Source organism: Nerophis lumbriciformis, linkage group LG17 (assembly GCF_033978685.3).
Source record: "Nerophis lumbriciformis linkage group LG17, RoL_Nlum_v2.1, whole genome shotgun sequence".
Lineage (NCBI taxonomy): Eukaryota > Metazoa > Chordata > Actinopteri > Syngnathiformes > Syngnathidae > Nerophis > Nerophis lumbriciformis.
In genome coordinates, this window is record NC_084564.2 from 44,042,672 (window position 1) to 44,069,864 (window position 27,193).

The 27,193-nt window shown below is 39.4% G+C and overlaps 1 protein-coding gene across 1 annotated transcript in view; it reads left to right on the forward strand.

Moving 5' to 3' along the window:
* Positions 1 to 26,956, forward strand: part of rtn4rl1b (reticulon 4 receptor-like 1b) — a 656,646-nt gene extending 629,690 nt beyond the window's left edge. The window contains exons 2-3 of the mRNA XM_061973226.1: positions 21,274 to 21,725; positions 24,652 to 26,956. Coding sequence (XP_061829210.1) covers positions 21,274 to 21,725; positions 24,652 to 25,536 — 1,337 coding nt within the window. The 3' untranslated portion in view covers positions 25,537 to 26,956. The remainder of the gene's footprint in view (positions 1 to 21,273; positions 21,726 to 24,651) is intronic.
* Positions 26,957 to 27,193: the final 237 nt, after the last annotated feature.

Below are 27,193 nucleotides of genomic sequence, written 5' to 3' on the forward strand. Positions count from 1 at the left end.
TAATAACTAATTAGATGAGCATAGTAACTAGTACATGATGCAGATTCCAAGCATGTAAAGACTTAGTATAGTTGAAGACTTCCGGTTATTATAAAAGATGAGTGCACATCATAATGGCAGCTACACTTTACATCTTAAACATCTAAATCAGAGGTGCTCACACTTTTTCTGCAGGCGAGCTACTTTTCAATTGATCAAGTCGTGGGGATCTACCTCATTCATATATATAATTTTATATTTACTTATTTATGAAATATATGTTTTTGTTAACAAGTTAAAGGTGTTTAATGATAATGCAAGCATATTTAACACAAATAGTTAATATTGTTAAAAAATGAAAGGTGTTTAAAGATAATGCAAGCATGTTTAACACATATAGTTAATATTGTTAACAAGTTAAAGGTGTTTAAAGATAATGCAAGCATGTTTAACACATATAGTTAATATTGTTAACAAGTTAAAGGTGTTTAATAATAATACAAGCATGTTTAACACATAGTTAATATTAATAGATTAAAGGTGTTTAAAGATAATACAAGCATGTTTAACACATATAGTTAATATTGTTAATAAGTTAAAGGTGTTTAAAGATAATACAAGCATGTTTAACACATTTAGATTCCTTTCTTTCATGAAGACAAGAATATAAGTTGGTGTATTACCTGATTCTGATGACTTGCATTGATTGGAATCAGACAGTGGTGCTGATAACATCCGCATTTTCGAATGGAGGAGAAAAAAAGTCCTCCTTTCTGTCCAATACCACATGAAAGTGGTTGGTTTTTGGCATCTTATTCGTCCAGCTTCCGTACTCCTTTGTATACACTTTACAAGAAATACATTGTCGGCAAACTCCGTAGCTTGCTAGCCTGTGCACGCCAGCTTTCTGAGACTCTTATTTTGTTAGCGCAACCGCGCAACTGTGCAGTCGGTCTTTGGAGTTTTGACGACAGGTACGGCGCCAGAGTCTGTTGAAATAAAGTGTTTCTCGCCTTCCAGTCGGTCATTTTAATGAGCTGGCAGCAGCCTGCGTCATCTCAGAAGACCCTCGGGTGCCGTGAATGTCAATCAAGTGACGAAAGTGACGTCATAGTGAAGATTTCATTTTTAGGACTATTTTTTTTAATGCCTGGCTGGTGATCGACTGACACACCCTCCGAGATCGACCGGTAGCTCGCGATCGACGTAATGAGCACCCCTGATCTAAATAAATGATTTGGGAATGTCCGGCGGGCCAAGTAAGTTTTGTTTATTATTGCCACAGTTAGTGTTTTTTGTTGTTCATAGTTTTTGCCTTTGTGCAAGTGTTTGGTTTCATAGTTTGTTCTCCGCCATTGTGCGCGCCTTTTGTTTACTTCCTTGTTTTGTATTTATAGTGTTTAAATAAAAATGTACCTTAATTCCCGTCTCGCCCGAGCCAACTTTCCGTTGCCTTCGAGAGAAACTAAACCCCAGGACCAAGTCTTGACATAGATAGAACATGTTAAAACAGAAAACCGTGCGACACCTACCCTTTACATCAGTATTTTTTAACCATATTATTATTGGTTTATTAGGTATTACCTGATTGTGATGACTTGCATTGATTGGAATCAGACAGTGGTGATGATAACGTCCGCATTTTCGAATGGAGGAGAAAAAAAGTCCTCCTTTCTGTCCAATACCACATGAAAGTGGTTGGTTTTTGGCATCTTATTTGTCCAGCTTCCGTACTCCTTTGTATACACTTTACAAGAAATACATTGTCGGCAAACTCCGTAGCTTGCTAGCCTGTGCACGCCAGCTTTCTGAGACTCTTATTTTGTTAGCGCAACCGCGCAACTGTGCAGTCGGTCTTTGGAGTTTTGACGACAGGTACGGCGCCAGAGTCTGTTGAAATAAAGTGTTTCTCGCCTTCCAGTCGGTAATTTGAACGAGCTGGCAGCAGCCAGCGTCATCTCAGAAGACCCTCGGGTGCCGTGAATGTCAACCAAGTGACGAAAGTGACGTCATAGTGAAGATTTCATTTTTAGGACTATTTTTTTTAATGCCTGGCTGGTGATCGACTGACACACCCTCCGAGATCGACCGGTAGCTCGCGATCGACGTAATGAGCACCCCTGATCTAAATAAATGATTTGGGAATGTCCGGCGGGCCAAGTAAGTTTTGTTTATTATTGCCACAGTTAGTGTTTTTTGTTGTTCATAGTTTTTGCCTTTGTGCAAGTGTTTGGTTTCATAGTTTGTTCTCCGCCATTGTGCGCGCCTTTTGTTTACTTCCTTGTTTTGTATTTATAGTGTTTAAATAAAAATGTACCTTAATTCCCGTCTCGCCCGAGCCAACTTTCCGTTGCCTTCGAGAGAAACTAAACCCCAGGACCAAGTCTTGACATAGATAGAACATGTTAAAACAGAAAACCGTGCGACACCTACCCTTTACATCAGTATTTTTTAACCATATTATTATTGGTTTATTAGGTATTACCTGATTGTGATGACTTGCATTGATTGGAATCAGACAGTGGTGATGATAACGTCCGCATTTTCGAATGGAGGAGAAAAAAAGTCCTCCTTTCTGTCCAATACCACATGAAAGTGGTTGGTTTTTGGCATCTTATTTGTCCAGCTTCCGTACTCCTTTGTATACACTTTACAAGAAATACATTGTCGGCAAACTCCGTAGCTTGCTAGCCTGTGCACGCCAGCTTTCTGAGACTCTTATTTTGTTAGCGCAACCGCGCAACTGTGCAGTCGGTCTTTGGAGTTTTGACGACAGGTACGGCGCCAGAGTCTGTTGAAATAAAGTGTTTCTCGCCTTCCAGTCGGTAATTTGAACGAGCTGGCAGCAGCCAGCGTCATCTCAGAAGACCCTCGGGTGCCGTGAATGTCAACCAAGTGACGAAAGTGACGTCATAGTGAAGATTTCATTTTTAGGACTATTTTTTTTAATGCCTGGCTGGTGATCGACTGACACACCCTCCGAGATCGACCGGTAGCTCGCGATCGACGTAATGAGCACCCCTGATCTAAATAAATGATTTGGGAATGTCCGGCGGGCCAAGTAAGTTTGGTTTATTATTGCCACAGTTAGTGTTTTTTGTTGTTCATAGTTTTTGCCTTTGTGCAAGTGTTTGGTTTCATAGTTTGTTCTCCGCCATTGTGCGCGCCTTTTGTTTACTTCCTTGTTTTGTATTTATAGTGTTTAAATAAAAATGTACCTTCATTCCCGTCTCGCCCGAGCCAACTTTCCGTTGCCTTCGAGAGAAACTAAACCCCAGGACCAAGTCTTGACATAGATAGAACATGTTAAAACAGAAAACCGTGCGACACCTACCCTTTACATCAGTATTTTTTAACCATATTATTATTGGTTTATTAGGTATTACCTGATTGTGATGACTTGCATTGATTGGAATCAGACAGTGGTGCTGATAACGTCCGCATTTTCGAATGGAGGAGAAAAAAAGTCCTCCTTTCTGTCCAATGCCACATGAAAGTGGTTGGTTTTTGGCATCTTATTTGTCCAGCTTCCGTACTCCTTTGTATACACTTTACAAGAAATACATTGTCGGCAAACTCTGTAGCTTGCTAGCCTGTGCACGCCAGCTTTCTGAGACTCTTATTTTGTTAGCGCAACCGCGCAACTGTACAGTCGGTCTTTGTAGTTTTGACGACAGGTACTGCGCCAGAGTCTGTTGAAATAAAGTGTTTCTCGCCTTCCAGTCGGTAATTTTAACGAGCTGGCAGCAGCCAGCGTTATCTCAGAAGACCCTCGGGTGCCGTGAATGTCAACCAAGTGACGAAAGTGACGTCATAGTGAAGATTTCATTTTTAGGACTATTTTTTTTAATGCCTGGCTGGTGATCGACTGACACACCCTCCGAGATCGACCGGTAGCTCGCGATCGACGTAATGAGCGCCCCTGATCTAAATAAATGATTTGGGAATGTCCGGCGGGCCAAGTAAGTTTTGTTTATTATTGCCACAGTTAGTGTTTTTTGTTGTTCATAGTTTTTGCCTTTGTGCAAGTGTTTGGTTTCATAGTTTGTTCTCCGCCATTGTGCGCGCCTTTTGTTTACTTCCTTGTTTTGTATTTATAGTGTTTAAATAAAAATGTACCTTCATTCCCGTCTCGCCCGAGCCAACTTTCCGTTGCCTTCGAGAGAAACTAAACCCCAGGACCAAGTCTTGACATAGATAGAACATGTTAAAACAGAAAACCGTGCGACACCTACCCTTTACATCAGTATTTTTTAACCATATTATTATTGGTTTATTAGGTATTACCTGATTGTGATGACTTGCATTGATTGGAATCAGACAGTGGTGCTGAAAACGTCCGCATTTTCGAATGGAGGAGAAAAAAAGTCCTCCTTTCTGTCCAATACCACATGAAAGTGGTTGGTTTTTGGCATCTTATTTGTCCAGCTTCCGTACTCCTTTGTATACACTTTACAAGAAATACATTGTCGGCAAACTCCGTAGCTTGCTAGCCTGTGCACGCCAGCTTTCTGAGACTCTTATTTTGTTAGCGCAACTGCGCAACTGTGCAGTCGGTCTTTGGAGTTTTGACGACAGGCACTGCGCCAGAGTCTGTTGAAATAAAGTGTTTCTCGCCTTCCAGTCGGTCATTTTAACGAGCTGGCAGCAGCCAGCGTCATCTCAGAAGACCCTCGGGTGCCGTGAATGTCAACCAAGTGACGAAAGTGACGTCATAGTGAAGATTTCATTTTTAGGACTATTTTTTTTAATGCCTGGCTGGTGATCGACTGACACACCCTCCGAGATCGACCGGTAGATCGCGATCGACATAATGAGCACCCCTGATCTAAATAAATGATTTGGGAATGTCCGGCGGGCCAGATTGAAAAGCTTAATGGAACCCCAGGTCTTAGTTTGCCCAGGTCTGATGTAAAGTATATGAATGTTAAAAATTGTCAGAAGTAATAAAATATCTGCGTTGCTTGTTTGGCAGCAAATAACAAGTCATGTGTCCACAAAGAGTCTGTGGAACAGGAAAAGGCCTCCTTGTGCGACTCAAACTGTGTCAAAATGTCTTCTTCATCCACGTTCTTCTTCATTCCCTCACGTTTGTTTGGTGCCACTCTTGCTGTCGTCCATCTTCTGCATTAGGGTGACCAGGTGTCCGGATTTACGCCGGACAGTCCGGATTTTTAATGCCCTGTCCGGCGTCCGGCGCAGCGTCAAGCCCGACACGTATTTGTCCTCCTTTTTGAGGCACTAGGCTTAGAGTTTTTTCATCTTTGCTGGGCTGCAGCGCGATAGTCAATCAAAGACCGTAAAAAATGCCCCCAACGCAGTAACGTATCAAATGATTGGCTAAGAGCTGTGTCGGATACAAATCTGCTTATCATTGTTTAAAAAAGTAAACAAGGGTCCATGTGCTGTTGCGGCATGACATTGACAGAAAGTTAGCATCATGCCAAAACGCAAGACCTCGTTTAATTCTGAATGGATAAAAGAGAACGAATTTATAACGAAAAGCAGTCGAGACTCATTCCACGGCTTCTGCACACTTTGTCGATGTGATGTCGACGTAAGTAGTCAGGGGAATGCTGCAATTGAACGGCGTGCGGGTGCGCGGATAAACATAAAAGTAATAAACGTGCGGCAGGTACCTCTTCAATGAGGACATTTTTTCGTGAAGTTTCGTCGCCCCTGGATGACAAGATAACCGCTGCGGAGCTGTGCAAGGTGTACCATGCTGTAAAGCAGTGGTTCTCAAATGGGGTTACGCGTACCCCTGGGGGTATGTAATGTACCGTATTTTCCGCACTATAAGGCGCACCGGATTATTAGCCGCACCTTCAATGAATTGCATATTTCATAACTTTGTCCACCAATAAGCCGCCCCGGATTATAAGCCGCGCCTACGCTGCGCTAAAGGGAATGTCAAAAAAACAGTCAGATAGTTCAGTCAAACTTTAATAATATATTGAAAACCAGCGTTCTAACAACTCTGTCCCAAAATGTACGCAAATGTGCAATCACAAACATAGTAAAATTCAAAATGGTGTAGAGCAATAAATAGCAACATAATGTTGCTCGAACGTTAATGTCACAACACACAAAATAAACATAGCGCTCACTTTCTGAAGTTATTCTTCATTCGTAAATCCTTCGAATTCTTCGTCTTCGGTGTCCGAATTGAAAAGTTGCGCAAGCGTGGGATCCAAAATGGCCGGTTCCGTCTCGTCGAAGTCATCGGAGTCAGTGTCGCTGTTGTTGTCCAGCAGTTCTGTGAATCCTGCCTTCCGGAAAGCTCGGACCACAGTTGTGACCGAAATATCTGCCCAGGCATTTACGATCCACTGGCAAATGTTGGCGTATGTCGTCCGGCGCTGTCTGCCCGTCTTAGTGAAGGTGTGTTCGCCTTCGGTCATCCATTGTTCCCACGCCGTTCGCAGTCGTGATTTGAATGCCCTGTTGACACCAATATCCAGCGGTTGGAGTTCTTTGGTTAATCCACCCGGAATGACGGCGAGTGTTGTATTTGTGTGCTTCACTTGTTTTTTGACACCATCTGTGATGTGGGCGCGCATGGAGTCGTATATCAACATGGACGGAGCTGCGTGAAAAAAGCCACCCGGCCTCTTCGCGTAAACTTCCCTTAACCACTCGCTCATCTTTTCTTCATCCATCCCTTCGAGTTAGCTTTTATGATGACGCCGGCTGGAAAGGTCTCTTTTGGCAAGGTCTTCCTTTTGAATATCACCATGGGAGGAAGTTTCTGGCCATTAGCATGGCAAGCTAGAACCACAGTGAAGGACGACTTCTCATTCCCTGTGGTGCGAATATTCACCGTACGTGCTCCCGTTGTATCAACAGTGCGGTTCACAGGAATATCAAAAGTCAGTGGAACCTCGTCCATGTTGATAATGTTCTCTGGCCGGATCTTTTTTTCAGCTATCTTGTTTTTACAATATGCACGGAAAGTAGCCAGCTTTTCTTTAAAGTCGTTAGGCAGTTGCTGTGAAATAGTGGTCCGTGTGCGGATGGAGAGATTGCGTCTTTTCATAAACCGGAAACACCAAGAAGCACCACCTTTAAAATCATCCAGGTGAAGTTCGCTTGCTAGCGCTGTTGCCTTCATTCGAATAGTGATGGTGCTGACACTTCTGCTTGCTGCTCTCTGCTCAACAACCCACTGTTCCAGTTTGTCCTCCAACAGTTGCCATCTTGCTTTGTTCCCTCGGAAACTCTGTTTTGTCTTCTTTACCTGGCGCAGGTCATCTTCTTGCTTCCTCCACCTACGCACCATTGATTCATTTATGTTATATTCTCTTGCTGCTGCTCTATTTCCGTGTTCTTCGGCATGACTTATTGCCTTAAGTTTAAATTCTGCGTTATAAGCGTGTCGCTTAGTAGGAGCCATTTTGTAGTCTGGTCTTTACAGATGTAAACACACAAAGGAAATGAAACGAAATATCCGCGCGCTTCTTTTTCTTCCGGGGGCGGGTGGTTGCTTACAGTAGAAGAAGAAGCGCTTCCTGTTCTATGGGGGCGGGTGCTTACCTTGGCGGTTGCTTGCGTAGAAGAAGAAGCGCTTCCTGTTCTACCGGGAAAAAAGATGGCGGCTGTTTACCGAAGTTGCGAGATCGAAACTTTATGAAAATGAATCGTAATAAAGCGCACCGGGTTATAAGGCGCACTGTCAGCTTTTGAGAAAATTTGTGGTTTTTAGGTGCGCCTTATAGTGCGGAAAATACGGTAGGCTATTCCATTCATTACCATAAAGCCAGAGTTTCCCCCCATGCCATGATGGTTTGACCCTCACTAAAATGTCTGTCAAAAAGAAGTGTGAAAAGAAATGCAACAATGCAATATTCAGTGTTGACAGCTAGATTTTTTGTAGACATGTTCCATAAATATTGATGTTAAAGATTTCTTTTTTTGTGAAGAAATGTTTAGAATTAAGTTGATGAATCCAGATGGATCTCTATTACAATCCCCAAAGAGGGCACTTTAAGTTGATGATTACTTCTATGTGTAGAAATCTTTATTTATAATTGAATCACTTGTTTATTTTTCAACAAGTTTTTAGTTATTTTATATATTTTTTTCCAAATAGTTCAAGAAAGACCACTACAAATGAGCAATATTTTGCACTGTTATACAATTTAATAAATCAGAAACTGATGACATAGTGCTGTATTTTACTTCTTTATCTCTTTTTTTCAACCAAAAATGCTTTGCTCTGATTAGGGGGTACTTGAATTAAAAAAATGTTCACAGGGGGTACATCACTGAAAAAAGGTTGAGAACCACTGCTGTAAAGCATCACCAGTCCTACAGAAGTTTAGACTGCGGCATGAAAGTGGACCGGGAGATTTTCAGTGACTAGCCCACAGCTAAAGGGATGGCCTGTGGCCGAACAAAAGCCAAGGCATTGTGCGAGAACGTCATCGCTCACTATTCAGTACAGGAACATACCGACTACATAAAAGAAAACAACCTACCCTTTTCCGTGGCAACCAACGCCTCAAAAAAAGGAACAAACAAGTGTTTTCCCATTGTGGTAAGGTATTTTCACTTTGATGAAGGCATCCAACATGTCCTGTTGGATTTTTATAGCGACAGCAACGAAACGTCAGAAGCCATAACAAACCAGCTGCTGGCAAAACTTGAGATGTCTGGCTTAGAGGTGAAAAACATGTCTGCATATGCAGCAGACAATGCCAGTGTCAATTGTGGCAAACATAACAGTGTGTATCAGAAGCTGAAACTGAGCCAAAAAGATGTGCTCCCTGCAAACTGTTTGGCCCATATTCTGCATAACGCAACCAGATATGCAGCAAGCAGCCTTGATGTTGATGTGGAAACATTTTTGTGGCATTTTTCTTTTTATTATATATGTTAACTACATTTAAGTCCACACATGTTATGCTTTGTGGCACTCTGCACTTGAAAAGATTCATCTCAGTGGTCACTTTTTGAACACCACAATGTATTGAATAAATACAAATACTGTTAACAAACACTTGACTTTAATATTTTTTCCTATTCAGCCACACAAACATCATCTTTAAACCACTCAAAATTGTACTATAAATAAGGTATACCAGAGTCCTATGTACACTATAGTAATTTATTGATATGCCGCATAATGTCCTCCTTTTTGGTGCCATGGAAATGGTCACCCTATTCTGCATGCTCAGATCATTTTCTTAGTGAAGGGAGATTTTTGTTTCGAATAATTCAATCTCTGCCGCAGTGGCAGGAGATTGAAAAAATAACTTCCGTATTTAAATGTAAAACCACGTTTTTGGTGCTGTGTACTAAATGAGCCACGACGAGACAGATCCACCTCAGTTGCCAGGTTGAGCTTCTGCTGGGGAGAAAAAAAAGATACTGTTTCTTGTTTGATAAATAAAGCAAAGCTTTATTTCCCAAGAGCAAGGCAAACCTATTTACTCAGTCAGTCGAAGCCGCGCTTGATACGTCTCCAAAGAAAGATTGAGATAGAAACCAGGCGACGAAGAGAAAGAAACCGTGTTCTTGTTGAATGGTGCTTGCAGGAAAACTCTATATAGGGGGTAAAACATTATCCCTGTTTTGATAGAGGTCACAATATTTGAGTATTGCGACACACAGTTTGACAGTGATCAACCATGTGAACAATGGTTCAGGTTCGAGAGGATGCCTGCACAGGACATGTTGCCTACTGGCAGAGTTTAGCAACCCGGATTAACGCAAAGCCTAGGAGAGCGTACTCTTGTTCAGGTGACACAACAGCATGCAGAACTAGAAGAGGCCATTCCTGGAGGAATTGCGTGTGAAGTTGAACTGAACTGAAATACTGAGAGAATGTAAGTAAGAATAGTTTGAATGTTGGAATGGCTTGAATATTAACGCTGAACTGAAATGCTAATGGAACGTAGGATGAATGTAGAAATAGATGACCATAGTAACTAATTAGATGATCATAGTAACTAGTATATCATGATTTGTCTATATTTATAATTGGGAAATTGCATGTGGCTTCAAAAGGCAGCATGGATGACAAAGGTAAAATTAATAGAAATATATGTTGGAGAGGGGGCGGGGTCAAAGGCATCATAATGTAGGATAATTACAGGGGCGGTATAGCTCGGTTGGTAGAATGGACATGCCAGCAACTTGAGGGTTCCAGGTTCGTTTCCCGCTTTCAAAAATGGCCAATTCATTTTGAATGGAGTAAATGAAAAAAGAAAAAAAAAAGGAATTATGGGAAATCCGGGAATTTTTTGTAGAACTGTTGAAGTAGAGCACACAATTCCCAAACAGGCTGAATATTTTGAAGTTGGAACAGTTTGAATCAGATTAAAAATGTGGGAGTTGTGGAACTTTGAAAAATGTCCCATTGAAATTTCAGAAAAAATTGGGAATTTTGGGAAAAGTGGTAATTTTTTGGAAAATGGTAAAAAAAAAATACTTGAATGTTGTGAATGAGTTGAAATGGTTGGTGTTGGAATTTTGCAAATCAGTCGTGAAATGTTGAAGTAGTAACATGTTGAATTGAAAAATGGTGTTACGGAATTCCTGGAATTTTGGGAAAACACTGAATTTTTCCAGTTCAAAAAACAACTTTGCTTGTTTCCTGATTAAGAGGAGTGTTTTAACGGTGCAACGGTGGAAATGTGTTGGAAAAAATGTGGGAAGAGTAGTCGCCAGAAAAAAGGGTGGAAATAGGGCAGGAATTCTGGAAAATCCTGGAATTTTTTGGAACTTGGAAAAATGATAGTTGGATTTTCCAGAATGGTGAAATGTGTTGATGTTAGAATGGTTTGAATAGCTTGAAAAATGTGGGAATTTTGCAACTTGGAAAAATTTCCCATTCATAGGAACTTCCTGGAATTTTGGAAAAAGCGTTTTTTTTTGTTTTTTTTTAAATGATTAAGAGCATGAATGTCCTGAATGGTTGGTGTTGGACTTGTTTAAATTGGTCAAGAAATGTTGAATTAGTAACAGTTTTTAATTGATAAATTCCTGGAATTTCGGGAAAACCGGGAGTTGTTGTGGTTCCTTAACCAACTTGGTTTTTGTCCTGAATATGAGGAGTGTTTTGACGGTGGAACGGTTGAAATGGGTCGAAAAATGTGAAAGGAGTAGTCAAACTTAAGGGTGGAAGTAGGTTACCAAAAAACGGGAATTCCTGGAAATGTGTGAATGTCTAGGATGAGTGGAATGTGTTGAAGGTGGAATGGTTTGAATGGGTTGAACAATGTGGGAATTGTGGAAGTTTGAAAAATGGCCAATTCATTGTGAATGGAGAAAATGAAAAAAAAAAAAAAGAAGGAATTATGGGAAATCCGGGAATTTTTTTGTAAAATGGTTTAAGAAGAGCACATAATTCCCAAACAGGCTGAAAATTATGAAGTTGGAACAGTTTGAATCAGATGAAAAATGTGGGAATTGTGGAACTTTGAAAAATGTCCTATTGATTTCAATGGGAATTTCAGAAAAAAATTGGGAATTTCGGGAAAAGCAGTAATTTCTTGGAAAATGGTAAAAAAATAAACTTGAATATTGTGAATGAGTTGAAATGGTTGGTGTTGGAATTTTTCAAATCGGTAGAGAAATGTTGAAGTAGTAACATGTTGAATTGAGGAATGGTATTACGGAATTCCTGGAATTTTGGGAAAATCAGATATTTTTCCAGTTGTTTTTTTTCCCTGATTAAGAGGAATGTTTTGACAGTGGAACGGTGGAAATGCGTTTGGAAAAATGAGGGAGGAGTAGTCGCCAGAAAAAAGGGTGGAAATAGGGCAGGAATTCTGGAAAATCCTGGAATTTCTTTGAACTTGGAAAAATTATAGTTTGAAATTCCAGATTGGTGAAATGTGTTGATGTTAGAATGGTTTGAATAGGTTGAAAAATGTGGGAATTGTGCAATTTGGAAAAATGTCCCTTTCATTTCAATGGGAACTTCCTGGAATTTTGGGAAAAGCGGTAATTTTTTGGAGAATAGTAAAAAACAAAACCTTGAATGGTGTGAATGAGTTGAAATGGTTGGTGTTGGAATTTTGCAAATTGGTCGTGAAATGTTGAAGTAGTAACATGTTGAATTGAAAAATGGTGTTACGGAATTCCTGGAATTTTGGGAAAACACTGAATTTTTCTAGTTCAAAAAACAACTTTGTTTTTTTCCTGATTAAGAGGAGTGTTTTGACGGTGGAACGGTGGAAATGCGTTGGAAAAATGTGGGAGGAGTAGTCGCCAGAAAAAAGGGTGGAAATAGGGCAGGAATTCTGGAAAATCCTGGAATTTTTTTGAACTTGAAAAAATGATAGTTGGATTTTCCAAAATGATGAAATGTGTTGATGTTGGAATGGTTTGAATAGCTTGAAAAATGTGGGAATTTTGCAACTTGGAAAAATGTCCCATTCATTTCCATAGGAACTTCCTGGAATTTTGGAAAAAGCGTTTTTTTTTTTTTAATGATTAAGAGCATGAATGTCCTGAATGGTTGCTGTTGGAATTGTTTGAATTGGTCAAAAAATGTTGAATTAGTAACAGTTTTTAATTGATAAATTCCTGGAATTTCAGGAAAACCGGGAATTGTTGTGGTTCCTTAACCAACTTGGTTTTTGTCCTGAATATGAGGAGTGTTTTGACGGTGGAACGGTTGAAATGGGTCGAAAAATGTGAAAGGAGTAGTCAAACTTAAGGGTGGAAGTAGGTTACCAAAAAACGGGAATTCCTGGAAATGTTTTGAATGTCTAGGATGAGTGGAATGTGTTGAAGGTGGAATGGTTTGAATGGGTTGAACAATGTGGGAATTGTGGAAGTTTGAAAAATGGCCAATTCATTGTGAATGGAGAAAATGGAAAAAAAAAAAAAAGAAAAAAAAAAAAGAAGGAATTATGGGAAATCCGGGAAATTTTTTGTAGAATTGTTTAAGAAGAGCACATAATTCCCAAACAGGCTGAAAATTATGAAGTTGGAACAGTTTGAATCAGATGAAAAATGTGGGAATTGTGGAACTTTGAAAAATGTCCTATTGATTTCAATGGGAATTTCAGAAAAAAATTGGGAATTTCGGGAAAAGCGGTAATTTCTTGGAAAATGGTAAAAAAATAAACTTGAATATTGTGAATGAGTTGAAATGTTTGGTGTTGGAATTTTTCAAATCGGTGGAGAAATGTTGAAGTAGTAACATGTTGTATTGAGGAATGGTATTACGGAATTCCTGGAATTTTGGGAAAATCAGACATTTTTCCAGTTGTTTTTTTTCCTGATTAAGAGGAATGTTTTGACAGTGGAACGGTGGAAATGCGTTTGGAAAAATGAGGGAGGAGTAGTCGCCAGAAAAAAGGGTGGAAATAGGGCAGGAATTCTGGAAAATCCTGGAATTTCTTTGAACTTGGAAAAATTATAGTTTGAAATTCCAGATTGGTGAAATGTGTTGATGTTAGAATGGTTTGAATAGGTTGAAAAATGTGGGAATTGTGCAATTTGGAAAAATGTCCCTTTCATTTCAATGGGAACTTCCTGGAATTTTGGGAAAAGCGGTAATTTTTTGGAGAATAGTAAAAAACAAAACCTTGAATGGTGTGAATGAGTTGAAATGGTTGGTGTTGGAATTTTGCAAATCGGTCGAGAAATGTTGAAGTAGTAACATGTTGAATTGAAAAATGGTGTTACGGAATTCCTGGAATTTTGGGGAAACAGAATGTTTCCAGTTCAAAAAACAACGTTGTTTTTTTCCTGATTAAGAGGAGTGTTTGACGGTGGAACGGTGGAAATGTGTTGGAAAAAATGTGGGAAGAGTAGTCGCCAGAAAAAAGGGTGGAAATAGGGCAGGAATTCTGGAAAATCCTGGAATTTTTTGGAACTTGGAAAAATGATAGTTGGATTTTCCAGAATGGTGAAATGTGTTGATGTTGGAATGGTTTGAATAGCTTGAAAAATGTGGGAATTTTGCAACTTGGAAAAATGTCCCATTCATTTCCATAGGAACTTCCTGGAATTTTGGAAAAAGCGGGATTTTGTTTTTTTAAATGATTAGGAGTATGAATGTCCTGAATGATCCGAATAGGTTGGTGTTGGAATTGTTTGAATCGGTCAACAAGTGTTGAATTAGTAACAGTATTTAATTGAGAAATTCCTGGAATTTCGGGAAAACTGGGAATTGTTCTAGTTCCTTAACCAACTTGGTTTTTGTCCTGAATTTAAGGAGTGTTTTGACGGTGGAATGGTTGAAATGGTTTGAAAAATGTGAAAGGAGTAGTCAAACTTAAGGGTGGAAATAGGTTACCAAAAAATGGGAATTCCTGGAAATGTGTTGTATGTAGAAAAATGATAGTTTGAATGTTTAGGATGAGTGGAATGTGTTGAAGGTGGAATGGTTTGAATGGGTTGAACAATGTGGGAGTTGTGGAAGTTTGAAAAATGGCCAATTCATTGTGAATGGAGAAAATGGAAAAAAAAAAAAAAAAAAAAAAAAAGAAAAAAAAAGGGAATTATGGGAAATCTGGGAATTTTTTTTCTAGAATTGTTAAAGTAGAGCACATAATTCCCAAACAGGCTGAATATTATGACGTTGGAACAGTTTGAATTAGATGAAAAATGTGGGAGTTGTGGAACTTTGAAGAATGTCCCATTGATTTTAATGGGAATTTCAGAAAAAATTGGGAATTTCGGGAAAAGCGGTAATTTTTTGAAAAATGGTAAAGAAACTTGAATGTTGTGAATGAGTTGAAATGGTTGGTGTTGGAATTGTTCAAATCGGTGGAGAAATGTAGTAGCATGTTGAATTGAGAAATGGTATTACGGAATTCCTGGAATTTTGGGAAAACTGAGAATTTTTCCAGTTCAAAAAACAAAGTTGTTTTTTTTTCCTGATTAAGAGGAATGATTTGACGATGGAACGGTGGAAATGCGTTGGAAAAATGTGGGTGGAAATAGGGCAGGAATTCTGGAAAATCCTGGAATTTTTTTTAACTTTGACAAATGATAGTTGGAATATCCAGAATGGTGAAATGTGTTGATGTTGGAATGGTTTGAAATAGGTTGAAAATGTGGGAATTGTGCAACCTGGAAAAATGTCCCATTCATTTCCATAGGAACTTCCTGGAATTTTGGAAAAAGCAGCATTTTTTTTTTAAATAATTAGGATCATGAATGTCCTGAATGAGCCGAATTGGTTGGTGTTGGAATTGTTTAAATAGGTCAAGAAATGTTGAATTAGTACCAGTTTTTAATTGACAAATTCCTGGAATTTCGGGAAAACCGGGAATTGTTCTAGTTCTTTCACCAACTTGGTTTTTGTCCTGAATATGAGGAGTGTTTTGACGGTGGAACGGTTGAAATGGGTTGAAAGATGTGAAAGGAGTGGTCGAACTTAAGGGTGGAAATAGGTTACCAAAAAACGGGAATTCCTGGAAATGTTTTGAATGTGGAAAAATTATAGTTTGAATGTCCAGGATGAGTGAAATGTGTTGAATGTGGAATGTTTTGAATGGGTTGAAGAATGTGGGAATTGTCGAAGTTAGAAAAATGGCCAATTAATTTTGAATGGAGAAAATGAAAAAAAAAAAGGAATTATGGGAAATCCGGGAATTTTTTTTGTAGAATTGTTGAAGTAGAGCACATAATTCCCAAACAGGCTGAATATTATGAAGTTGGAACAGTTTGAATCAGATGAAAAATGTGAATGGGAATTATGAAACTTTGAAAAATGTCCCATTGATTTCAATGGGAATTTCAGAAAAAATTGGGAATTTCGGGAAAAGCGGTAATTTCTTGGAAAATGGTAAAAAAATAAACTTGAATATTGTGAATGAGTTGAAATGGTTGGTGTTGGAATTTTTCAAATCGGTGGAGAAATGTTGAAGTAGTAACATGTTGAATTGAGGAATGGTATTACGGAATTCCTGGAATTTTGGGAAAACCAGACATTTTTCCAGTTCAAAAAACAACTTTGTTTTTTTCCTGATTAAGAGGAATGTTTTGACGGTGGAAATGCGTTGGAAAAATGTAGTAGTCGCCAGAAAAAAGGGTGGAAATAGGGCTTTGGAGAAGCAGGAATTCTGTAAAATCCTGGAATTTTCTTTAAACTTGGAAAAATGATAGTTTACATTTCCAGGATGAGTGAAATGTGTTGCATGTGGAATGGTTTGAATAGGTTGAAAAATGTGGAAATGGTAGAAGTTTGAATAATGGCCAATTCATTTTAAATGGGGAAAATGTCTGTAAAACCTGGAATTCTGCGATTCACAAAATTCACAAAAACATTGATTTTGATGCATTATTATTTTGGAACTATGACATTTTATTCCCCAAAACTCACACTAAACTTTCAACATTTTAAATTATTCACTAGCTTCAGACGTATCCATAGATATAAAGTTTTTACATATTTGCAATGTTGTTGTTTTTTAAATGTTTTATGCTCTTTTTGTAAAAGAAAAAAAACAACAACAAAAATATTTTTTTGTGATGGGAAAAACAAAACATGCATAACGAGTTGCAAAATGGAATACTTTAGATGAGGTAATTACAGCCTTAATGAAGTCAATAATTCACAAAAACACTGATTTTGATGCATTATTATTTTGGAACTATGATGTTTTTTTCCCCCCAAAACTCATACTATCTATCCTAAGTGAGGGAAAATGGTTGCGCTCAAAATAGTGATATAAGTAAATCAAATGTTATTATTTTGTACTAAACTCTCAATGCTTTAAATGTTTCACAAACTTCAGACCTATCCAAAGATATAAAGTTTTTACATATTTGCAATGTTGTTTTAAATGTTTAATGCTCTTTTTGTAAAAAAATAAAAAAATAATTTTTATGATGGGAAAAACACAAAATATGCATAATTTCCAAAAACAAGTTGCAAATTGGAATACTTTAATGAGGTAATTACAGCCTTAATTAAATCAATAATTCACAAAAACACTGATTTTTGATGCATTATTATTTTGGAACTATGACAGTTTTTTTCCCAAAAACTCACACTAAACTTTCAACGTTTTAAATTATTCACTAGCTTCAGACGTATCCATAGATATAAAGTTTTTACATATTTGCAATGTTGTTGTTTTTTTTATATATATATTTTATGCTCTTTTTGTAAAAAAAAAATTAAATAAAAAATACAAATAAAAAAATGTATGATGGGAAAAACACAAAATATGCATAATTTCCAAAAACGAGTTGCAAAATGGAATACTTTAGATGAGGTAATTACAGCCTTAATGAAGTCAATAATTCACAAAAACACTGATTTTGATGCATTATTATTTTGGAACTATGACAGTTTTTCGCCCCAAAACTCACACTAAACTTTCAACGTTTTAAATTATTCACTGGCTTCAGACGTATCCATAGATATAAAGTTTTTACATATTTGCAATGGCCCTGCGATGAGGTGGCGACTTGTCCAGGGTGTACCCCGCCTTCCGCCCGATTGTAGCTGAGATAGGCTCCAGCGCCCCCCGCCACCCCAAAGGGAATAAGCGGTAGAAAATGGATGGATGAATGGATATTTGCAATGTTGTTGTTTTTTTTATATATATATTTTATGCTCTTTTTGTAAAAAAAATTTAATAAAAAATACAAATAAAAAAATGTATGATGGGAAAAACACAAAATATGCATAATTTCCAAAAACGAGTTGCAAAATGGAATACTTTAGATGAGGTAATTACAGTCTTAATGAAGGCAATAATTCACAAAAACACTGATTTTGATGCATTATTATTTTGGAACTATGACAATTTTTTTCCCCAAAACTCACACTAAACTTTCAACATTTTAAATTATTCACTAGCTTCAGACCTACCCATAGATAAAAAAAAAAACATTTTCACATATTTGCAATGTTGTTGTTTTTTAAATATTTTATGCTCTTTTTGTAAAACAATTTTAATGATGGGAAAAACACAAAATATGCATCATTTCCAAAAACGAGTTGCAAAATGGAATACTTTAGATGAGGTAGTTACAGTTTTTTCCCAAAACTCACACTAAACTTTCAACGTTTTGAATTATTCACTAGCTTCAGACCTATCCATAGATATAAAGTGTTCACATATTTGCAATGTTGTTGTTTTTTTAATGTTTAATGCTCTTTTTGTAAAAAAATTAAAAAACATTATTTTATGATGGGAAAAACACAAAATGTGCATAATTTCCAAAAACGAGTTGCAAAATGGAATACTTTAATGAGGTAATTACAGCCTTAATGAAGTCAATAATTCACAAAAACACTGATTTTTGATGCATTATTATTTTGGAACTATGACAGTTTTTTTCCCCAAAACTCACACTAAACTTTCAACGTTTTAAATTATTCACTAGCTTCAGACATATCCATAGATATAACTTTTTCACATATTTGCAATGTTGTTGTTTTTTACATATATATATTTTATGCTCTTTTTGTAAAAAAAAATTAAATAAAAAATACAAATAAAAAAATGTATGATGGGAAAAACACAAAATATGCATAATTTCCAAAAACGAGTTGCAAAATGGAATACTTTAGATGAGGTAATTACAGCCTTAATGAAGTCAATAATTCACAAAAACACTGATTTTGATGCATTATTATTTTGGAACTATGACATTTTTTTCCCAAAAACTCACACTAAACTTTCAACGTTTTAAATTATTCACTAGCTTCAGACCTATCCATAGATATAAAGTTTTCACATATTTGCAATGTTGTTGTTTTTTACATATATATATTTTATGCTCTTTTTGTAAAAAAAAATTAAATAAAAAATACAAATAAAAAAATGTATGATGGGAAAAACACAAAATATGCATAATTTCCAAAAACGAGTTGCAAAATGGAATACTTTAGATGAGGTAATTACAGCCTTAATGAAGTCAATAATTCACAAAAACACTGATTTTGATGCATTATTATTTTGGAACTATGACATTTTTTTCCCAAAAACTCACACTAAACTTTCAACGTTTTAAATTATTCACTAGCTTCAGACCTATCCATAGATATAAAGTTTTCACATATTTGCAATGTTGTTGGTTTTTTATGTTTTATGCTCTTTTTGTAAAAAAATAAAAAGTAAAAAAATAAAAATGTTTTTAATGATGGGAAAAACACAAAATATGCATAATTTCCAAAAACGAGTTGCAAAATGGAATACTTTAGATGAGGTAATTACAGCCTTAATGAAGTCAATAATTCACAAAAACACTGATTTTGATGCATTATTATTTTGGAACTATGACATTTTTTTCCCAAAAACTCACACTAAACTTTCAACGTTTTAAATTATTCACTAGCTTCAGACATATCCATAGATATAAAGTTTTTACATATTTGCAATGTTGTTGTTTTTTATGTTTTATGCTCTTTTTGTAAATAAAAAAATAAAAAAAATTACGATGGGAAAAACACAAAATATGCATAATTTCCAAAAACGAGTTGCAAAGTGGAATACTTTAATGAGGTAATTACAGCCTTAATGAAGTCAATAATTCACAAAAACACTGATTTTGATGCATTATTATTTTGGAACTATGACAGTTTTTCGCCCCAAAACTCACACTAAACTTTCAACGTTTTAAATTATTCACTAGCTTCAGACATATCCATAGATATAACGTTTTCACATATTTGCAATGTTGTTGGGTTTTTTTAATGTTTTATGCTCTTTTTGTAAAAAAAAAAAACCCAACAAAATACTTTAGATGAGGTAATTACAGCCTTAATGAAGTCAATAATTCACAAAAACACTGATTTTGATGCATTATTGTTTTGGAACTATGACAATTTTTTCCCCAAAACTCACACTAAACTTTCAACATTTTAAATTATTCACTAGCTTCAGACCTATCCATAGATATAAAGTTTTTGCATATTTGCAATGTTGTTGTTTTTTATGTTTTATGCTCTTTTTGTAAATAAAATAAAAAAAATAAAAAAATTACGATGGGAAAAACACAAAATATGCATAATTTCCAAAAACCAGTTGCAAAATGGAATACTTTAGATGAGGTAATTACAGCCTTAATGAAGTCAATAATTCACAAAAACACTGATTTTGATGCATTATTATTTTGGAACTATGACAGTTTTTTTCCCAAAAACTCACACTAAACTTTCAACGTTTTAAATTATTCACTAACTTCAGACATATCCATAGATATAAAGTTTTTACATATCTGCAATGTTGTTGTTTTTTTTATATATATATTTTATGCTCTTTTTGTAAAAAAAAAAATTAAATAAAAAATACAAATAAAAAAATGTATGAAGGGAAAAACACAAAATATGCATAATTTCCAAAAACGAGTTGCAAAATGGAATACTTTAATGAGGTAATTACAGTCTTAATGAAGTCAATAATTCACAAAAACACTGATTTTGATGCATTATTATTTTGGAACTATGACCGTTTTTCCCCCCAAAACTCACACTAAACTTTCAACGTTTTAAATTATTCACTAGCTTCAGACCTATCCATAGATATAAAGTTTTTGCATATTTGCAATGTTGTTGTTTTTTATGTTTTATGCTCTTTTTGTAAATAAAATTAAAAAAATAAAAAAATTACGATGGGAAAAACACAAAATATGCATAATTTCCAAAAAACCAGTTGCAAAATGGAATACTTTAGATGAGGTAATTACAGCCTTAATGAAGTCAATAATTCACAAAAACACTGATTTTGATGCATTATTATTTTGGAACTATGACAGTTTTTTTCCCAAAAACTCACACTAAACTTTCAACGTTTTAAATTATTCACTAGCTTCAGACATATCCATAGATATAAAGTTTTTACATATTTGCAATGTTGATGTTTTTTTATATATATATATTTTATGCTCTTTTTGTAAAAAAAAAATTAAATAAAAAAATACAAATAAAAAAATGTATGATGGGAAAAACACAAAATATGCATAATTTCCAAAAACGAGTTGCAAAATGGAATACTTTAGATGAGGTAATTACAGCCTTAATGAAGTCAATAATTCACAAAAACACTGATTTTGATGCATTATTATTTTGGAACTATGACAGTTTGACAATGGATCATCTTCAAAAAGGGGAACTCTCTATATGGAAATGGTTGTGTTGGTGTTGTTCACTAATTCCGACTCATTGGAGCAGTTGTTATTGTTTATTCAGTTGACATGCTGGGCCTTCAGGCAGTATAAGATGTGAGATACAACCCTTATGTTTGTTTAACTATGATTGGGTAAATGTTGGCTCCGTGGGACACGTTCCCATTTCATCTGTGCTTAAACGACTCCGTCAGCCAGAAAGCGAATTCTAACATCGCCGTTTCCTCTCTTCCATTGCAGGGTGTGGACTGGAGTTCCTGCTGGTCCTGTGTGGCCTGGAGTTCTCCTGGTCTTGCCCCCACCACTGCATCTGCTACACGGCCCCAAGCACCGTCTCTTGCCAGGCGCACAACTTCCTGTCTGTCCCCGAAGGCATCCCGCCCGACAGTGAACGCATCTTCCTCCAGAACAATAAGATTCACCGGCTACTTAAAGGGCACTTCAGCAGCGACACGGTGACACTCTGGATCTACTCCAACAACATCACGTACATCGAGCCCTCAACCTTCCACGGGTTCACGCTGCTGGAGGAGCTGGATTTGGGAGACAACCGCCACCTGCGCTCCCTGGCTGAAGACACCTTCCACGGGTTGAGTCGACTCAGTGCTCTACACCTGTACCGCTGTGGACTCAGCTCACTTCCCAATAACATCTTCCAAGGACTAAGAAGCCTGCAATATCTCCATTTACAGGTACTTCAAGCACTTTCAGAATATGTTGTGATCACTTTGAAACAACACAGCCCTTAAATCATCCTAGATCAGTTCATCGGCCATACCTCTGCTTTCAGTCTTCAGGGTAAAGGCAGCATTGGTGAGGCGGTCGCATTTTACAAAGTCAGCAAACGCAACATTTCAACCCGTTTCATTTCTTTCGCAGGCTGAGTCAAAGATGTTTTCTCACATTTTCTCTCCAATGTGGCTCGAAGTCATTATTATTCATCCGGCACAGCTCATTAGTTTTTCACACTTTGCACGAGTCCAGATCAAATGCTCGGTTTATTGGGGCCAACGGGGGTATGCAATGGGTCACGCGCACAGTTCAAGAGCAACTAGTTGCACAGAGGCCGCGTGGAAAACACTTAATAAATCAATCATTCAATGTTTGTTTTAGCCTCTTTGTGTGTGCACATGATTGGGGCGGTCCGCTCCCTGTATGATCAACATCAGACCTTGGTCTGCATTGCCGGCAGTAGGTCGGACCCGTTTCCAGTGAGGGTTGGACTCCGCCAAGGCTGCCCTTTGTAACCCATTCTGTTCATAACTTTTATGGACAGAATTTCTAGGCGCAGTCAAGGCGTTGAGGGGATCTGGTTGTGGTCCTGTTGGCTTCAACTGGCCAGGATCTTCAGCTCTCACTGGGTCGGTTCGCAGCCGAGTGTGAAGCGACTGGGATGAGAATCAGCACCTCCAAGTCCGAGTCCATGGTTCTCGCCCGGGAAAGGGTGGAGTGCCATCTCCAAGTTGGGGAGGAGATCTTGCCCCAGGTGGAGGAGTTCAAGTACTTCGTAGTCTTGTTCACGAGTGAGGGAAGAGTGGATGGTGAGATCGACAGGCGGATTGGTGCGGCGTCTTCAGTAATGCGGACGCTGTATCGATCCGTTGTGGTGAAGAAGGAGCTGAGCCGTAAGGCAAAGCTCGCAATTTACCGGTCGATCTACGTTCCCATTCTCACCTATGGTCATGAGCTTTGGGTTATGACCGAAAGGACAATATTAGGTCTCTGCTTTTTGCAGATGATGTGGTACTGATGGCTTCATCTGGCCAGGATCTTCAGCTCTCGCTGGATCGGTTCGCAGCCGAGTGTGAAGCGACTGGGATGAGAATCAGCACCTCCAAGTCCATGGTTCTCGCCCGGAAAAGGGTGGAATGCCATCTTCGGGTTGGGGAGGAGACCCTGCCTCAAGTGGAGGAGTTCAAGTACCTCGGAGTCTTGTTCACGAGTGAGGAAAGAGTGGATGGTGAGATCGACAGGCGGATCGGTGCGGCATCTTCAGTAATGCGGACACTGTATCGACCCGTTGTGGTGAAGAAGGAGCTGAGCCGGAAGGCAAAGCTCTCAATTTACTGGTCGATCTACGTTCCCATCCTCACCTATGGTCATGAGCTTTGGGTTATGACCGAAAGGACAAGATCACGGGTACAAGCGGCCCAAATGAGTTTCCTCCGCTGGGTGGCGGGTCTCTCCCTTAGAGATAGGGTGAGAAGCTCTGTCATCCGGGAGGAGGTCAAAGTAAAGCCACTGCTCCTCCACATGGAGAGGAGCCAGATGAGGTGGTTCGGGCATCTGGTCAGGATGCTACCCAAACGCCTCACTAGGGAGGTGTTTAGGGCACGTCCGACTGGCAGGAGGCCACCGGGAAGACCCAGGACACGTTGGGAAGACTATGTCTCCCGGCTGGCCTGGGAACGCCTCAGGATCCCCCGGGAGGAGCTGGACGAAGTGGCTGGGGAGAGGGAAGTCTGGGCTTCCCTGCTTATATATACAGTATTGGGCAGCATGGTGACACCGGGGTTAGTGCATGTGCCTCACAATACGAAGGTCCTGAGTTCAATCCCAAGCTCGGAGTCTTTCTGTGTGGAGTTTGCATGTTCTCCCCGTGACTGCGTGGGTTCTACTCCGGCTTCCTCCCACCTCCAAAGACATGCACCTGGGGATAGGCCCCTCCCACCTCCAAAGACATGCACCTGGGGATAGGCCCCTCCCACCTCCAAAGACATGCACCTGGGGAAAGGCCCCTCCCACCCCCAAGGACATGCACCTGGGGATAGGCCCCTCCCACCTCCAAAGACATGCACCTGGGGATAAGCCCCTCCCACCCCCAAGGACATGCACCTGGGGTTAGGCCCCTCCCACCTCCAAAGACATGCACCTGAGGATAGGCCCCTCTCACCCCCAAGGACATGCACCTGAGGATAGGCCCCTCCCACACCCAAGGACATGCACCTGGGGATAGGCCCCTCCCACCTCCAAAGACATGCACCTGGGGATAGGCCCCTCCCACCCCCAAGGACATGCACCTGGGGATAGGCCCCTCCCACCCCCAAGGACATGCACCTGGGGATAGGCCCCTCCCACCTCCAAAGACATGCACCTGGGGATAGGCCCCTCCCACCTCCAAAGACATGCACCTGGGGATAAGCCCCTCCCACCCCCAAGGACATGCACCTGGGAATAGGCCCCTCCCATCTCCAAAGACATGCACCTGGGGATAGGCCCCTCCCACCTCCAAAGACATGCACCTGGGGATAGGTTGATTGGCAACACTAAATGGTCCCTAGTGTGTGAATGTTGCCTATCTGTGTTCAAGGTGTACGCGGCCTTCAGCCCGAATGCAGCTGAGATAGAATCCAGCACCCCCCGCGACCCTAAAAGGGACAAGCGGTAGAAAATGGATGGATGGATGGATGGATGGATGGATATACAGTATCTAATATATACTGATGTATGTAACAAATCCCAATTGTTAATAATATAGCTGTAGTGGCCAAGTCAACCCAAATGTCGACCATTTTATAATAGTGTGTTCTTCCTCACATATGAACTATGTATTTGAAGTAAAACGTCTTTAAATACGGCCACTAACAAACAACACATTTGTGTCTTCTTTCTCCACAGCAAAATCATTTGAAGTTCCTTCAAGATGACACATTTGCCGACCTCCATAACCTGAGCCACCTGTTCCTACACGGAAACCACCTGTGGAGACTCAACCAGAACACTTTCAGGGGTCTTCGGTCCTTGGATCGTCTCCTTCTGCACCAGAACCAGATCGAGTGGGTTCACCACTTGGCGTTCCATGATCTCAAACGTCTCACCACCCTCTACTTGTTCAACAACTCCCTGGTGCAGCTGTCAGGCCAGTGCCTGGACATGCTGCCCGCCCTGGAATACCTGCGCCTCAATGACAATCCCTGGTCCTGTGACTGCAAGGCCCTCACGCTATGGGAGTGGTTAAAACGCTTTAGGGGATCGACGTCTTCTGTGGGTTGTATGGCGCCTGTTGATTTGGTCGGGAAAGACCTAAAGGAGCTTCGCAAGGATGACTTCTCCAACTGTTCGCCCAATTCTGAATCCAGAGCCCAGACCAACAACTTGTCTGGCACTGTCAGCCCACCGTCCATGAATCGAGGCGTAGTGGCGAGCTCCGGGGGCCAAAGCAATGTGGTGCACCCGTCGAGGCCCGGCCGTCCTCGCAACTGCCAGAAGACTCGCAATCGGGGAAGCAAGGGGAAGAACGACAATGAGGTCCACCACTCGAAGGAGGTCATAGTGGACAAGGAGGACTCTTCTCCAGATTTCTCCGACGGAGGGAAACATGATCACACGTCACCAGATGGCACCGTCACAAGGAGGAAGCACAAGTGTGTTCCGCGGACCACTGTCCGACCCCCGAGTGGGGTTCTGCAAGCCAACAACAGGGCGCCCTTATCCCGGCCTTTAATACACATCTACGCCCTCGTGGTTGCCTTGACAACAAACACAGACTTTATTCTCCGCTGAGCTACAGAGGCTTTGGTAAAAGGTCACAATCAACAATATAGTCCAAAAACAATCCTCTCTTGCTCCTGCACTACAAGGTCCGTGTGTCCTTTACGTGTGTGTGTGTGTGTGTGTGTGTGTGTGTATGAGTGTGATTAAGTGTACATGTTGTGTAGGAAGCGTAACCATTCAGATGAGCACAAGCATCAAACGTCCACAACGGAAAGTACCGCCAGGAGTTCAGATAGCGGATTCATGCAGACCGAGCGGGCACTGCCAATGAGGCTAGCTTTCATTATCACGTGTCCTTTTGTCGGTACGAGCTCTGGACCTCAAATAACCAAATAAGTGATGAGGAAGGCGAGAATTGTACAAGTCAAATGTGGTCTTATTGCTTGATCATTTGTGGCATGCATCCTATCAATGGGTCCCAAAGTGAAAGTTTGAGCATAAGTAATTATTACCCGAACCGGGAATGTAACTATTCCTTCAAGAAAATGGAATATATAGCCACTGCTGATTTAAGGCCATAATTAATAGGCTCAAACATCGTAAGCTAACGATTTCCCCCAGCATTGGCTACTGGTTTTTGAAGCTCTGTCAGGATGCTGAGGACTGCCATTTTCATTTAAGAGGAATCCGTGCGTCTGTCTGTACTTTGTGCTTGTTCGTTTTGCATTTTTTTTAAGACACAGAATGGACCTACGGTAGTGTTGAATCCATACTGCGGGGCCCAGTAGGAGGGGTCCAACGGGGGCTTTATCAGTTCTCCGGTGAGCTGAGAACTGAGCATTGCTCCAGACAAGCTCCGTCTCTCGCTGGCAATGTGAGGATTTTCTTTTTTCTGAGTCACTTAAATGGCATACAAGACTTAAGAAAAGAAAAAAAAACAACCTATGTGTGCATAAGTAAATGGTGTGGTCCAATACAATATAAAACAACATTTGAAAAGGAGCATGGATTATAAAAAATGGAGTCAAGTGAGACCCTCATTCAGGACCAGGACTTCATACGATGACTAGAGAGGTCTGAAAGGGATGCTGTACAGAATACGACATGGAACTTGTGGAGTTTACGTGCCTCCGTCTAATGGACTGACATGATGGTCTTTGTATCGACCATGTAACAACAGAACAGTGCTGATATTAAACATTTAACTGTCTTACGATGAGAAAAAAAAAAAGATCACTGGCATCAATTATGATAACAGGGTTTTGGCTCCTTAAATCAGGAGCCCTTTTATTTCGTCCAATTATTTTCCATGGTCTATTTTCCGAAGCGTCATTTTGTCAATGCACAGTTGTCACTCGTGTCTTTTCTCGTTCTCTCGTTTCGCATTTGTGTCTTTCTTTGCCGCCGTGATTCCCTTGTTCTGCGCGGCCTCACCCAAGACTACAAAAAAAATGTTTATAAAGATATTAAAATCTATAACTTCTTATGTCACACCGTGCCAGTCTGAGTCTGCTTATTGAAGTGTCGACGTTCCATAGGCTTATTTGTTCTCCTTCTCTTGCTTTTCATTGTTTTCTCCCCAAGTAAACAAAGAAATTGAGTCTGTCAGCAAAATTAGTTAGGGTTTTTTTCCCACTAGGTTTCCCCTCTCGCTCAGTCGAACTCTCCTGATGAAACATGAGCTTCTGTATAAAAACAAATCAAATCTGCATTGATCGCCCGGAAA